The 13,830-nt window shown below is 39.2% G+C and overlaps 1 protein-coding gene across 1 annotated transcript in view; it reads right to left on the bottom strand.

Moving 5' to 3' along the window:
• Window positions 1-7,921: 7,921 nt before the first annotated feature.
• Window positions 7,922-13,830, bottom strand: part of LOC104521201 (acyl-coenzyme A synthetase ACSM4, mitochondrial) — an 8,891-nt gene continuing 2,982 nt past the window's right edge. Inside the window, exons 5-13 of the mRNA XM_010163128.2 lie at window positions 13,431-13,587; window positions 12,730-12,809; window positions 11,814-11,937; window positions 11,218-11,298; window positions 11,004-11,105; window positions 10,504-10,631; window positions 9,757-9,856; window positions 8,829-8,948; window positions 7,922-8,008 (exon numbers count right to left, since the gene is read on the bottom strand). Coding sequence (XP_010161430.1) covers window positions 7,922-8,008; window positions 8,829-8,948; window positions 9,757-9,856; window positions 10,504-10,631; window positions 11,004-11,105; window positions 11,218-11,298; window positions 11,814-11,937; window positions 12,730-12,809; window positions 13,431-13,587 — 979 coding nt within the window. The remainder of the gene's footprint in view (window positions 8,009-8,828; window positions 8,949-9,756; window positions 9,857-10,503; window positions 10,632-11,003; window positions 11,106-11,217; window positions 11,299-11,813; window positions 11,938-12,729; window positions 12,810-13,430; window positions 13,588-13,830) is intronic.

Genomic DNA, 13,830 nt, shown 5'->3' with positions numbered 1-13,830 from the left:
ATTAGTTGTCCTGAAAGGTCATCAACAGCTTTACAGCACGTTTGCTATTTTCCCAGGCTCTTGGTACAACAACAGATATGCTCATGGGTACTGCATAGTGGGTTTACAGAAGAACCAGGAAATTTTGAGATAAATAACGCTGGGCTTTTTTTGGTTCACTGGTGTTTTTGTGCTCCCAGTAAACACAGCCTTGGTCACAGAGTTCAACTACTACTTATATCTTCTGAAGCAAGAATAAAGAGTACACAGGCTGTGCTCTAGCAGCACTGTGTGAGGTGCAAGTGCTCCAGAGGGGTAACAAGAAATGCGAGATGTGACCTAACAGGGATGATCTAAACCCCTGCTGTACCCATGCCCATGTAACTGTGCTTGACTGTTATGGAAATATCTCACAGTCTGAACTGACTACTCAGTCCTGGAAATCCTTAATTATATTTAATCCTGAAATGATATGTGACCCAGCACTGATCATCAACAACTATTAAAAATATTCTCACAAAATAATATTTTATATAGTTGCATACCTTGTGGCTTTCAGTGATAACAATTCACATGCAAAAATAAATGCAAAAGCTAAAGGCAAGTCTGATTTCCCCTCTTGTATCATTATTTTCCAAACAGTTTCTCCCACATACATTTAAAATTATAGGGAATATATTGCTTTAGAAATACCTGAAAGCACCAAACAAAAATTGGTATCTTCTACTCTTACTGACAAGGTTGTCCAGCACCTGTTAAAACTGATAGAGAACGGGATGCCAGAAGGCAGAAAAGCAGTCCAGGATGAACATGTTCTGGTCAGGAGCTCAGCAGCAAAGCTAAAGTCTTCTCCACTGTTTGTTCCTAAAGTTTCTTCCTTTGCATTTTCCCAGAGATCACCTTTGATAGTTGTTCAACAGACTCCAACTTGTCTGAAAGAGAAATGACACAATACTTAGCAGTTTGACACCGCTTCATTCCAAGCTGTGTTCCTTTTCTGTGGCAAACCTGCAATTTTAGAAGCTATAGTCCCTTCTGAGGATGAAGCAGGCAGGCAGCACATCAGTCCCAGTGCCCAACAATAAGAACGAGTTACGTATTAGAGAAACAGAGCTCATCAGTTGGGCGACTCAGTAATTCCTCAAGTCGGTAGGGTGACAATCACATGCCACTCAATTTGAGCACAACTTGGACTTCAAAGGGAACAACTAAGGGGATTTATCTGTTTGCTTGAAATACTGGCCAGTGAGGCAGAGCTAGGACTCCTGCCCACACACACAACAGAAATGTTCTGATTCATTTGTTTGTTTCTTCTTTTTTTTTTTCCTGGTCAGGTTCAGGTTTTGTATTGTTACAAAACTGCGCTAACATGTGGGCAAGTCCGACTGACCCAACGTATGGACTGAGAAGTCTGTGACTGCAGCAGAGAGGAAACAGCTTGAGTGAGACCTTCTCTGCTGTAATGAGCAATTTACACCACTGGAACAGGGCTCAGGGGAAAATCTATCCAGATCTCTTTAAAGCCCAACACAGACAGTACAAAAACCTAAGAAGCTGTTCCAGGATTATATTTTCAAGACTGCTTTAAAAACAATTACTTTCCAAGGTCATAATTAGATTATATTAAAAAAACCTTATTATTCACATAAAATAAATGGCTTATATGAACAATCTGATTACTTCACTTCAGACAAAGTGAATTACTTTGCCAAAAAAAAGTACTTACATTTGAAATCTGAATGTGCTTAAAAAGAATCAGATTCTGAAATTGACCAGATTACACTTTTCAACATTTGTATGATTTAATTTTAAAATCTATTGCAAAATCCAAAAATGAGATTGCATTTAAAATATCCAACATGTTTTCCCTCTGTTCTGATTGAATCAAGGAGAGAAAAAAAATAATCTCCCAGAATAAAGCTGTTACTCAGGAAAAGGGAAAGGAAATTCTCAACCCTGCATCTCAGTTGTTGGAACTCTGTGCAGAAACTGAGGGAAGCCAAAGACAGACAGTGAAGTCTTTTCTGAATATTTTTGGTGGGAGATGGCACATCACCCTTTAGCCAGGTGGGATTTATCCTGCTACTCCTGATGAACTCTTCATGTTTAACTTTGAATGTGGGTGCCCTGGGGTTCTTTTCAGCCATTCTAGATACTCTGCTAGTGGAGTTTGATTCCTGCTTCACTCAGAAAGGCACAGCGCACTGCCACCAGTAATGAGATGTGAAAATCATGCTGAGATTCCCCCAAACCTGCCATACCCTTTGAGCCTGATAATCTGCAGCCAGTGTAAACTGTGATAACTCTGCTGAGGAACTTGGCAGGCTATTGATTGTTGCCAGCTGAGGCTTTCACCCACACTATAGTCAAAACCCCTGTTATTGTAACATCCAAGCATTATCTTTCTCTGGTCATTCAAAATGTCTAGAAAAACATTTAACATTTTATAACCGTATTTACTTTGTAAAATCTAATTCTTTTGTTTAAAATAATTAGGATAAATTTATGCTCATAGACACAATTTGATTAGGTGAAGGGACATTTCATTTTCATGTACATAATCACAGTGAAATCTATTAATATAGGTTCATCTGTAGTTTCAATGTAAGAAGACAGCATCAGATCCTATCAGGATAGGCCTGTGATGTTCAGCTAAGCAGCGTTTACTGATGGAGTTAGGATGGGGTCAGATTTTCAATGTTACATTTCACAACCTGATTAAAATAGGTTCCAGGAGAAAAAAAAGCAAAATTCTACTATTCCAAAATATAACCTGATTGCATTTCTAATCTGATAATTAGGTTTTATTAGAGGAGTTTTAATTTTAGGCTGCATTGACAGGAACTACTTGTATATTCAGAACTCAATGACACTTGCCTTTCTCAGGTATTTGTAAGGTGCAGTAACTTTTTTTCATGGGCTGAAGAATTAATTTTTCAGGATCATGAGATGTAAATTCTGGAGACAGAACAATAAAAGCTTTTACCACCTAAAGGAGAGAGCTAGAGTAAGGCAACACTCAGCAATCACTAACTTGATGAATAACGTTCAACAGAATGACTAAGATGAATAATGCAATTTTCTACAATCATATTTCTTTCAAGAGAGTGGAAATGTAAGTTTCTGAGCCAGATGCTGGACAACTTTCTGTTTCTTATTGCTTGTTGAGCTTCACAAATGGTTCTTAAAACTACTCACAGTGAGCACAGTGGCTTTCCCAGCAGACAGGAATTCGTCACTGGTGTCTGGGTAGCCACGTCATGTCCTCGCAGTGTTCAAGAAGAGAAGTGACTTAGGTAGGCCACATTTGCTTAATGGTCTTCCTAAGAACAATAGCTATGGGACATTGCTTCAAGGTAGAGGATCTCATTGGGATTCAGAGAAGCCATTGCCAGAGTTTCAAACAGGCTTAGGTACCCCTAATTTTTCTGAAATCAAAGGAAGTTAGATGCCTCTTTGTCTCCTCAAATGTATCTGAAAACACTGGTCTGCATCTTTACAACGTTAATACAAGCCAAGATTTCCCTCACAGACATAGCTATTTCTCAATCCACACATACATTAGATGTTTCAGGTAGCTTCTAGTATCAGTGTCCTTACCTCTCTCCTCTGATGGGGTCTGGGCTGCTGACAGCAGCTGTTTCAGCTCCTGCTGGACGCTCTGTCAGGGTACTGCCTCTCTACTTCAAGCAGCCCAACATGACACCTAGAGAGGAAATAAGAATTTGGTATTAAGAAGTAGAGCTGGGCAAATAATTCCGCAATCTTTGGTTCAGTGGTAAGCCAAACACTGTGCTTCTGCCATCACTTATGATGCCTTCAGAGCTGTGTGAAAAACTCAGGTTTTCATATGCTAGGCAGACATGTTTGGAGGGGGGCATCTCAAAAGTCACCAGTAAACTGAAAATATTACCCAAAATGTGTTTGATTCGTTACCACTTATCTAGCATAAAGACAGAAAGGCCTTGCTGGTTTGATCTGGATAACAAGGTTCCCCCTTCTCCTGTAGGCTGAATGTTACCACTTTCATTTATCACGTAAAATGAAATTAAGTTCACTCATGCATAGTTAGGTGATATGCTGCTAAACAGAGATCAGTCCTGCCATGACCTTATCTTATTTCAGATTGAAGTGACAAGAGTGCTTTACACTCATCAAAGCACCTGAACATCGTAAGGCAGAACTGCTTTTCCTAATGCACCAGGCTTAACTTCCATCCACTCATGAGCTGCACGTACAACACCATGTAAAACAAAACTGAGTTTATGTGGTTTGTTACTCTCTACAAATGGTTAATTTTGCAGCTCAATGATCCACAATTCTAGAAGAAATAAAAGATGTTCATTTGAAACCATGTTTTCTCATTGCAATTTTAAAGTCCACTACTCATTTATCTAATGGTGTAAATCAGCACAGCTGAGAGAAATCCATACAACAGCATTGACCCACATCAGTGAAAGACCCTAATCAGTGGGAAAAATCCTGTTTTCATTCAAAGTGTTGTTCCAGGTTAAATCAGCTGGGCTTGAAGGGCTTCTGATTTACATTTGCTTTACGGTAATTTGGCTCCATTTATTTCTCAAAAACGTTCTCTGATTTATATTGGTGTGAGCAAAGCAGCAGAGCAGTGTTCTTGGCCAGGCTGTCATTAGTGTCTGCATTCTACTGATATGTCTTGTAGGGGGAGAAGCAAGTCCACAAACTTGGATTTATGGGACTTTGAGTTTCTCCTCATCTGAACCACTGAAGTGGCACCACGGAACAGTCTAGTGTGAGTTAAAAATTTCATCCAGGGAACTTCTACCCTAGACATTTGTAATGCTATTTCCACACAATATACACTGCATGTGAGTGACTACAAACACACTCATTTGGTCTGGCCATAACATTCATAGATATCTAATGCTGTCTCGTTTTTCTACTCTGCCATCATGACAGGGTGGTTTGACTCCCCTCCACTCATGCCGTATGGCAGGTTCTTGTACTTGTAACTTCATATATGCTGGGAAAAACCCCAAGAAATAAATGCATTAGAATCACTGAAGGCAAGAATATTCCAACTTTTTGTTTTGTGGGGAAGGAGTTGAAGTTGTAGATCACTTATAAAATGCTCCTGCTCAATGGACTGGCTAAAATAACACACGCAAAGTCACAAAAATCACCATCCAGCAAATCTGCAAGACCAAGTTCCAAACACATTCTGGAAATAAATTAAAGATTTCTAGACATAAAACTAAATATTAACTTCCTTAATAATGCAAGCAAAGCAATTTTATGTGCCAAAATACATACAGTAGTATATATGTATACATGCAACATTAAGCATATACTATGAATTTCTACAACTTAATAGTTTCTCATGACATGTGAAAGCGTCATATATGAAAAGATTATTTCCCACACACTGAATATAATCTCAATTCTCATTTCATTTACCTCAGAGGGGTTTTAAAGCAAAAGATGGAGTCTTACTTTCATACTTATTTCAAAATAGTCTTTAGTATAAATACACGTTGCTTATACTGCGCATAATAACAGTTTAAAAACATGTCAAATATTGCCAGCCTTGCATTGAGAATTCCAATGCTGGCTAGTGGTTGGAAGACTAGAGACATGCCTCCAAAAGAAAGGAATACCTACACGTGGTTCTCATCCTACCCCCCAAAACGTGGATTTTAAATCCTTCTGCAAAAAACCTGCTAGTCTCCTGTCTGTAGCAATGTACTTTCAGGACTTGTGCTGCCACTATCCCAAACCAGAAAAAAATTATATGACCACTAAAGGGAAAACACTGAAGAGGAAACATATTCCCTGTCCCCAGCTGAAACTGAAGATTTCTCTTTACTTCATAAAACTTCAAAAGCAATAAACACATCCTCTAAAAGAACTCTAATCAGTTATTTTACTTGTTTGCTGTCCTTAGAACAGCCGTGTTGCCCATTCTAAACATACATAAAACACCAAAAGAAAGGGCTGATTATCTTCTGAAGCATGAGGCTGAAGACCAGAGAGTCTCAAGAACATAACAGCTTCCTCCTTATGATCCATTTTTGATTCCTTGTTGTTCTGATACAAGGGAGAACATTAGGCAAAACGTGCAGAGGTACCAGCAGCATTAACACCTGGGTGAGGTTGTTTTGCAGAACATTGCACTTCTGTAATCCCTATAGAGACCATATGTACCAAAGTCACCCTGTCTCTTCCACAGGCTTTGGATGAGAGGGTTGGACATTACTGGAGTTTAACTGCCCACACAGCTAACTGCAGAGACAAGGGTAGTTTCCAGGGGCTCTGAATTACATTTTATGCACTTGTTTATCATTCCACCTTTTGTGGACTTTTTATTGTTTTGTCCACTTGTGGTTGTTTTTAAACACTTCTTTGTTTGAAACCATGCAGAAAGATCTAGAAGATGTAGAGTCCCTGGAAGGCCCAGGAGTATATAGCTTTTAAAGGAAACTGAGCTGGGTACAGAAAAGAGCTTGAGGCAGCAACATACCCAAACAAATGCATTCAAGAAACTAAAGATTAGTTTTATAATCATGTAATCTAATGCTCCTAGGAACGTTAGGAATGAAATAGTGAAAAGTGTTCTGAAATCTCTGTGAAATACTAAGGAGCATTACAAAAAAATGAAGCTACTGTCAAAAAAGAATGAAGTAAACATTGTATTTATTGACCATTGCTTTCATTTCAGCAGTTGCTAGCACAGAAATTGTTTCACTGACATAAGCAAAGTGTTTATTCTCAAGAAATAACATATTTTACTTTCTCAAAATTAGAATTCTCCATATCTCACTTTACAGCTGCAGTAGACACAGAACTCCAGGCAGTGAGACACAGCTGTAAAAGACCTTCTCTCCTGCCTAACGATGCTACTGTTCTCCAGCAATTCCTTCTTATTTAATGAACAAAGAGGACTCCAAGGATGGAGATTTTTTTTCAAATAATGAAAATTCATGCCAGAAAATGAAATTTTCTTTGAGTACACAAAATTAAAAAAACCTGAGGATGAACAGCTAAGAACTGATATAGCCTTAAAGTCTGTCTCACTATTTCATGTGCAACTGTAAGAAGTAAGAGTGTGTACACTATCGTACATGCTTCTTCGTAAAGCTAAGAGCTAAATGTTAAACAGAGATGTGATCATCTAAACCAGGTCAAGGTAGTTTTTTCACTGGTTTCACCTCTTAAGTGGCTGCAGAAATAGACTGGTGCTGTAGCAAGTGTCTACTATGGCAAAGAACCACGGTCTGTTCTACAAATTGGGTCACCTGCCCAACAGCAAACTTCATTTTAAAGACCACCAAAACTGGCACAGGAGTTTTGTCTATGTGTGTGAAGTTCAGAACAGAGGGCAAGCAACAAAGCTACTTCTGTATGAGAGAGTATTTGTGGATAAATCATGGCAGGAAGCTAGCACTGCTTGTCATCAACATATGTATTAAACAAGAAAGGTTTATGAAGGTCATATGGTGATATCAATAAAAAGGAGCCTTTCCATCTTCAGTAAATGATAGGAGGGCTGCATTCAGTTTAAACATCCTGCATTTAAGGGCAGAGCATCTGAATCACTCAAATCCACACTGCCTTTTCTGTAGCTTGGAGCTAGACAATTGATATCAGCAGTATCTCTTCACTGATCTTGGATACTATCTAAAAGAGATGGGTCACCAGACAAATTCTGGTGAACCCATGGACATTCAGGACTAGAATGGAGTTGTATGGTTTGTTCCCTCTCTCAGCAGTGCTTCAGGAACTGAAACTGTGGTACTGACATGAGCAGCTTTGCAAGAAGGCACAAACAACACATCTTGGTGTTTTCTACAGTTTTCGATGCTCAGGTATTTAACAAAAATAGATCAGAAGGAGGGCAGTTATATCAGAGAAATTTAGATAGTGTTAATGGAATGAAATAAGTTCTGTTAAATTCCAAACAATGCTACATTCGTCCCCACTCTTTGTTTCTTAATTCATTCCTCTTGATCTTCCCAGTGACTGTCTTTGGCAGCTCTCGGACAAATTCCACCTATATAAAAAAAGACAAAAACCAATATAGCATGTTCTACAGAGTTGTTTTTCCAAGAGTGGCTCTCAGCACATGTAGAAAACTAAGGGGACTCCCATCAGTAAGAACTGCTTGCCTAAAGGATCAAGTCCAAGCCAAATCAAGACATTGTTTCCAAGCCACTTGTGAAACAATTTCTTTGGCTGCCTAGATGGCCAAATAGCTTGTGCAACTATCTCCCAACTAACCAAACTGAGTACAGTAACACAAGTATTGAAATGGCATCAAGAAGCCAGAGATGAATGACAAAAAGAAGAAAAAAGGGATGTTACTGGCACAAAGTCTTTAATGGCCCTTAGTTCCTATGAGTTCTGCACAAGTTCTGCACTGCTAGTAGCTCTTTTCCTGTAGTGCTGGGATTATTGAGAAACACCAAGTGTATCCTCCTGGGCTTTCCTCTATTCACTAACTGTGAGGACCAGTAGACAAAAACTTACTCAGATTCAATCAGGTACTACACTAAAGTCACCAGAGAATGCTCAGTTGAAGATTAAATACAAAATGGAGAATTATGTTTGTAAGCCTGACTTACAACAGGCAGATCTAATTAGAGTATCATACAAAGCCCGGAAATTTTCGAGGGGTTTAAACAAACACTTTACTCAAATGCATGAAAAACAATATAAACTGATGTTATTTAGGGAAGATTTCCTGGAGACAGTGCTCCAGCTGAATCTTCACCACTATTTCTTTCAGGTGAATAATGAAAACCCAAATAGTAATTCCCCTGAGATTTATGGAAGTGTGCCCTGGTTTGAAGTTTCTCCTCTGAAGCATTTACCTTTCTAGGATACTTATATGGAGCAGTAATTTTCTTGACATGCTCCTGCAAGTCATAGGCTAAGCTCTCCAGGTCACTGGATGAAAAGGTTGGGGACAGGACCACAAATGCTTTCACAACCTGTAAGGTAAGATCAAAAAAAGTGATCTGACAACATTCATTTTTAAAAGCTGATATATAGGTTACCAGTGAGCCGTGCTGCTCAGAGTCAAGACAAGCAAAAGGGAGGAAAAGAGAAGCCAGCACAATACAAAAAAGGGTTGCAGCCAGTTTCTGCACATGTGTGTGCAGAAGGGAAAGTTGAAAGCACAGTTTTCCTGCCCTCGTTACAAACCAAGAACATTTGCCCTATCCTTTCAGCCTTGGTCAAGAAGAAGGAGTAATAAGAGGTGTCTGTGCAGAGTTTTCCCTAAAGCTGAGGGACATTTTATTTCTCTCTGAAGTTCACACAGAGGACAGTAGGTCACTATTATCCCAGCACAGGACTGTGCTTTCTCCATACACGTAGCCCAAGTCTAATGCTAGGGCAGTTATAGTATAGCTTTGGTTCACTATTATCCAAGCACAGGACTGTGCTTTCTCCATACATGTAGCCCAAGTCTAATGCTAGGGCATTTATAGTATAGCTTTGGCTACACCAAGACAGCCAGAAAAGACAATTTCAGTCTACAGACAAGTGCTTAACAGCAAGGGGAAAGCAAACATCAGTGTCATGTTCTCCACAGAGAAGATCTTCTTGGGATTAAAAGAAACTAAGAGCAAAAGCATGTAAATGGGAAGGGATTTTGCCTGTCACCCCAAGCAGGATTATCCACGATGACATGAGTACCTTAGAGCTGTACATTATTCAGTAAAATAGGAACTGTTTTATAAAGTTATATATTTAAGCAAACATAATGCTTCCCCCACCACTGTTCAGCATCATTACCTCTCCTCTGAGGGGATCTGGACTGCTGACAACAGCTGTTTCTGCTACTGCTGGGTGCTCTATCAAGGCATTCTCTACTTCAAATGGCCCAATGCGATATCTAGGCAAGGAAAGAAAAACGTAGGATTTGGTTTTATGAACTGGAAAAGCAGTACCTAATGCTTTTTATTTGTCGTATTGAAGAAAAAAACCCACAAAACCAACAACCACCTATAGAAACTTCAGGTAGAATGGGAAAGTTGTCTGTGTTAGAAGGTGGTCATGTGGTAGAGGACTGCTGGGGCTGTGGATACCTCTTCATCTCTCCCCCTTCCTCGTGGCTCCTAAGCTGGAGCTCCATTCCACCCTGATAGCTGAGGTCTGCAGTACCAGCTGATGCCATGTTATGGTATCACATTATAGAATACCAAATTTTTAAATTTCAACATATTAAAAATAAAATGTTTCAATGAGATGTCCTTCAATTTCAGTCAAAAACCAAACTAGATTAAAATCCCTCCTCTGCCAATGGAAGTCTTCACTCTTTCTTGAAATACATGAGATTTTACAGGGGAAACAGACACAGGGATGTCACTGACATCACCAAGATGATACTGAAGGTCTATGAAAAGCTGATAATAAAAGCAAATATTCCTAAGTCAAGAGGTCAATACAATCATCACAGGACTATCATGTCAGAAGCTCACCAGGAACATACCATGTAAGATTATACAATGGCAGATTTAGAAAGGAAGCATGCAAACTGACCCTGAGGAAATGATAATGTCATCGTCTCTTCCAATAAACTGAAAATATCCATCTTCATCCATAGTCCCTCTGTCTCCAGTGACATAAAAATCCCAACGTTCACTTTCTTCAGTTTTCTTAGGGTTATCCTCAAAGTGTTTTACAAACACTAGTTTAGATTTTGAGCATGCATTAGCTATATATTATGCTATAACACACACTGTTAAATGCACCAGAACTTAATTTTTCAGTCAGGGATGGTCAAGAACTGTACTGACATTGCTACACAATACAATAAAATAGGTTTAAAAAACAAAATCATTTTGAGTCTTTAAAAAAAATTAACTCAAACTTAAGCAAATTCTTCTCTTCCCTTTTCTAACATCCACCAATCCAAACAAAAAAATGAGTCTGGTAATAAATAATAAACTGGTGAAAAATATTCAGCAATCTGAACCACTATGGAATTGGAGAGATTTTGGAGAGATTTGTGGTGGTGAGGAATAATATAAAATCCTTACTACATATTCAGAGAATAAACCAAGTGGTCTTATAGGTTTGCTTCTGACAGCAATTTCCCCCTGTTGTCCTGGAGGCAGAATATTAGCATGTTTGTCTATGATCTAGAATGAAAAACATCATGTATTTTAGTCCAATAGGGAAAAAAAAAAACCAAACACACAACCAACCAACCAACAAACCCCTATGAAAGAATCTAAAGAGCAGCCAACAAACCTGAACATCATAAAGGGGAGCTGCCTTCCCCATTGATCCAGGTTTAACCTTCATTCCTTTAAAAACAGAGCAGATTATTCCCTGTAAAAATCAAAATAAAAACAAAGTTTTGCAATAGAAAACTGCTACATGCATATTCAATTCATTAATTGTATTTTCTATAATAATTCCAAAGTAAGGAATTAAGATTCATACGATCCTATATGTCAGTGCTCTATGGTACAGATAAGCAAAATCGAGAAACTCCCTGAAAGAATCCTGGTCCATTATCAGTGAAGAAAGAATTCACATCCTCTGCTAACCAGTCTTCCTCCTTAGATTCAAACTCTGTCCTCTTGCCTCTCACTGTCACTTGGAATTTGCTTAAGAACACTTATGGAAATATTAGAGCACATCTCCTCCCAACAATCCATGTTTCTGACAGGTTCTGTGAGGAGTAGTGTTCTTTCAGAGGTCAGCAGTGGAGGAGATTACTGAAGCATTCACAGGAACGTGAAGGAAGAAACAGGCTGTGTTCTTTGAAAACAAACATTAAAACACTGTAAACCAAAAAGGAATTACAAAGATTTAAAGCAATGTTGACCCTACAGAGGTACCGTTTCAGTCTGGCCATATACTTCATGGATGTCTAGCCCAGTCTTGCTTTTCCACTGTTCCATGACTTCTGGGTTGAGTGGCTCCCCTCCACTCATGCAGTGCTTCAGGTTCATGAATTTGTAGCTTCGCAGGACATTAAAAAAACAAGAGAGGCAGTACTTAAATCTATTGGGCAAGACAAGGAGCATGCAACTATAACCAAATAATACTGGAGAGCCTTTTACTGGGACAATTAGTGCCATGAAGTGGTGAAATCAGAGGATTCCTGATCCTTCAGCTCCTGATACAGCAAGGGTATCAGTCTGTGTTGAACATTATGTGTACGAGGAGTAGTAGTAGTCAAACACACGTGAAAAATAAAGTACAATTTTTGCTGAAGTCAGTGGGGATTTAAGGACATGCCTATAACTAACCCAAGAGTGATTTGCTAAGCCAGGGCCCTCATTGCTGACCGTCTGCAACAGCCCAAGTGAGAAAGTGCAAGAGTGGAGGAAGGAACGGTGGCAGGCAGCAAGAACTGGACTAGGGAATGCGGTACAACTGTCACAACAAGTCACTCCTTCACAATTGTGTTGACACCGACTTTCTAGGATGACAGTCTTTTCCAAAGCACGGACAATTAACATGGTAATTGAAAATGATTATAAAGAATTTAACAGGCGCTGAGTTTCATACCCTATGGGATTTGTTCACAAGTTCAATATTGAAAGTCTCAAATTTCTCAGGGAAAACATCAAGTTTCTCTATGTTTGATCACAAACTCAGCAAAACTCACAAATTTTGTGTGACCATCTTTTCATGAAGGATATTTTAAACTAAATTACTACCCTATTTTGAGTCAAGCAGCTAGATCTGGGGGATCACTAAAGTCTAGTTAGGGTAAATTAAACATTAGTAAGTAATTTCTTGACGTACTTGGAGAGATCATTTTGCACCAGCATGCGGAACAATGTTGGAGCACCAACCAGCGCGTCAATGGGGAATCTGCAGAGAGCCTAGTGAGTTAAACAAGATGGATATATGAAGCTCAGACAAAAAGCTGCCTTGTGGATGTAAAGAGGTGATACAGGGGGCAAATGTAGCTCTTGTTTCTATGTAAAAGCACCATATGCTCTCCGTTGGGTAAGAAACCCTCCTACAGTTGGTGTAATATGTGGAGATTCAGTTATTTGATCGGACAAATTCCCATGCCAACATGTCTGCACGACACCCAGACCGCACAGCTTGGAGCACAGCCAGAATAAGCCTGTCTGTCTTATAGGGAGGTTTTCACTTTCATCTTGGCCAGTGCGGGCAGAGAAACACCTCAGTTTCAGTCTGCATTAATACCAGCTGCTATTACTTCCACAGTCACTAGAACAAAAGGAAAGTAATTAGTGCTGCTTTTGGATGATTTTCATTCACGTGCTCACCAGCTGTGAGCAAAATGTATGAAAGAACCACAGGTTTGGCCCCTTCTGTGTACATTAAAAATACAAATAGGAGCCTTATGCAACGGAAACTGCATCTCGAACACAACTATGGACACAACTCTCAGGAAATCTACAAATGCTGTAAAGAACTATTTTTTTGCACCCTCTCTACAGATGAATGTATTGCCCTGACTTTTTCCTTACATTCAGGATGGCTGCTGATTCAATCTGTGGTAGGTTATGTATAAAGACGCATGATCCAAAAACCCAGGGATCAAAAACAGATGCCAGTGAAGCTAGTATCCATCCTGTGTCTGCTGTGCTCCATATCATGTCTGAGGGAGTCAAATCCAACCAGTACCTGACAGAGCAGAAAAAAACAAACTAAAAGATAACAAATTTTTTTTTGCTTAAACACACCCCCTCCAAACCACAAACAAAGAAAAACCCAACAAACCCAATATTTATGACAAGATACAGGGGCACTGGGCACTCTGAACAAGTTTATTTTATGAGCTAGCTCTAGGATCAAAGGGCACCTAACTATATGTTTGCATAAATACATATATAGACACACACATACATGTATCATATATATATATGG

Source organism: Antrostomus carolinensis, unplaced genomic scaffold (assembly GCF_000700745.2).
Source record: "Antrostomus carolinensis isolate BGI_N321 unplaced genomic scaffold, ASM70074v2 scaffold20082, whole genome shotgun sequence".
Classification (NCBI taxonomy): domain Eukaryota; kingdom Metazoa; phylum Chordata; class Aves; order Caprimulgiformes; family Caprimulgidae; genus Antrostomus; species Antrostomus carolinensis.
The sequence above is the reverse complement of the archived record's forward strand: the minus strand, read 5'-3'. Positions and strand labels throughout refer to the sequence as shown.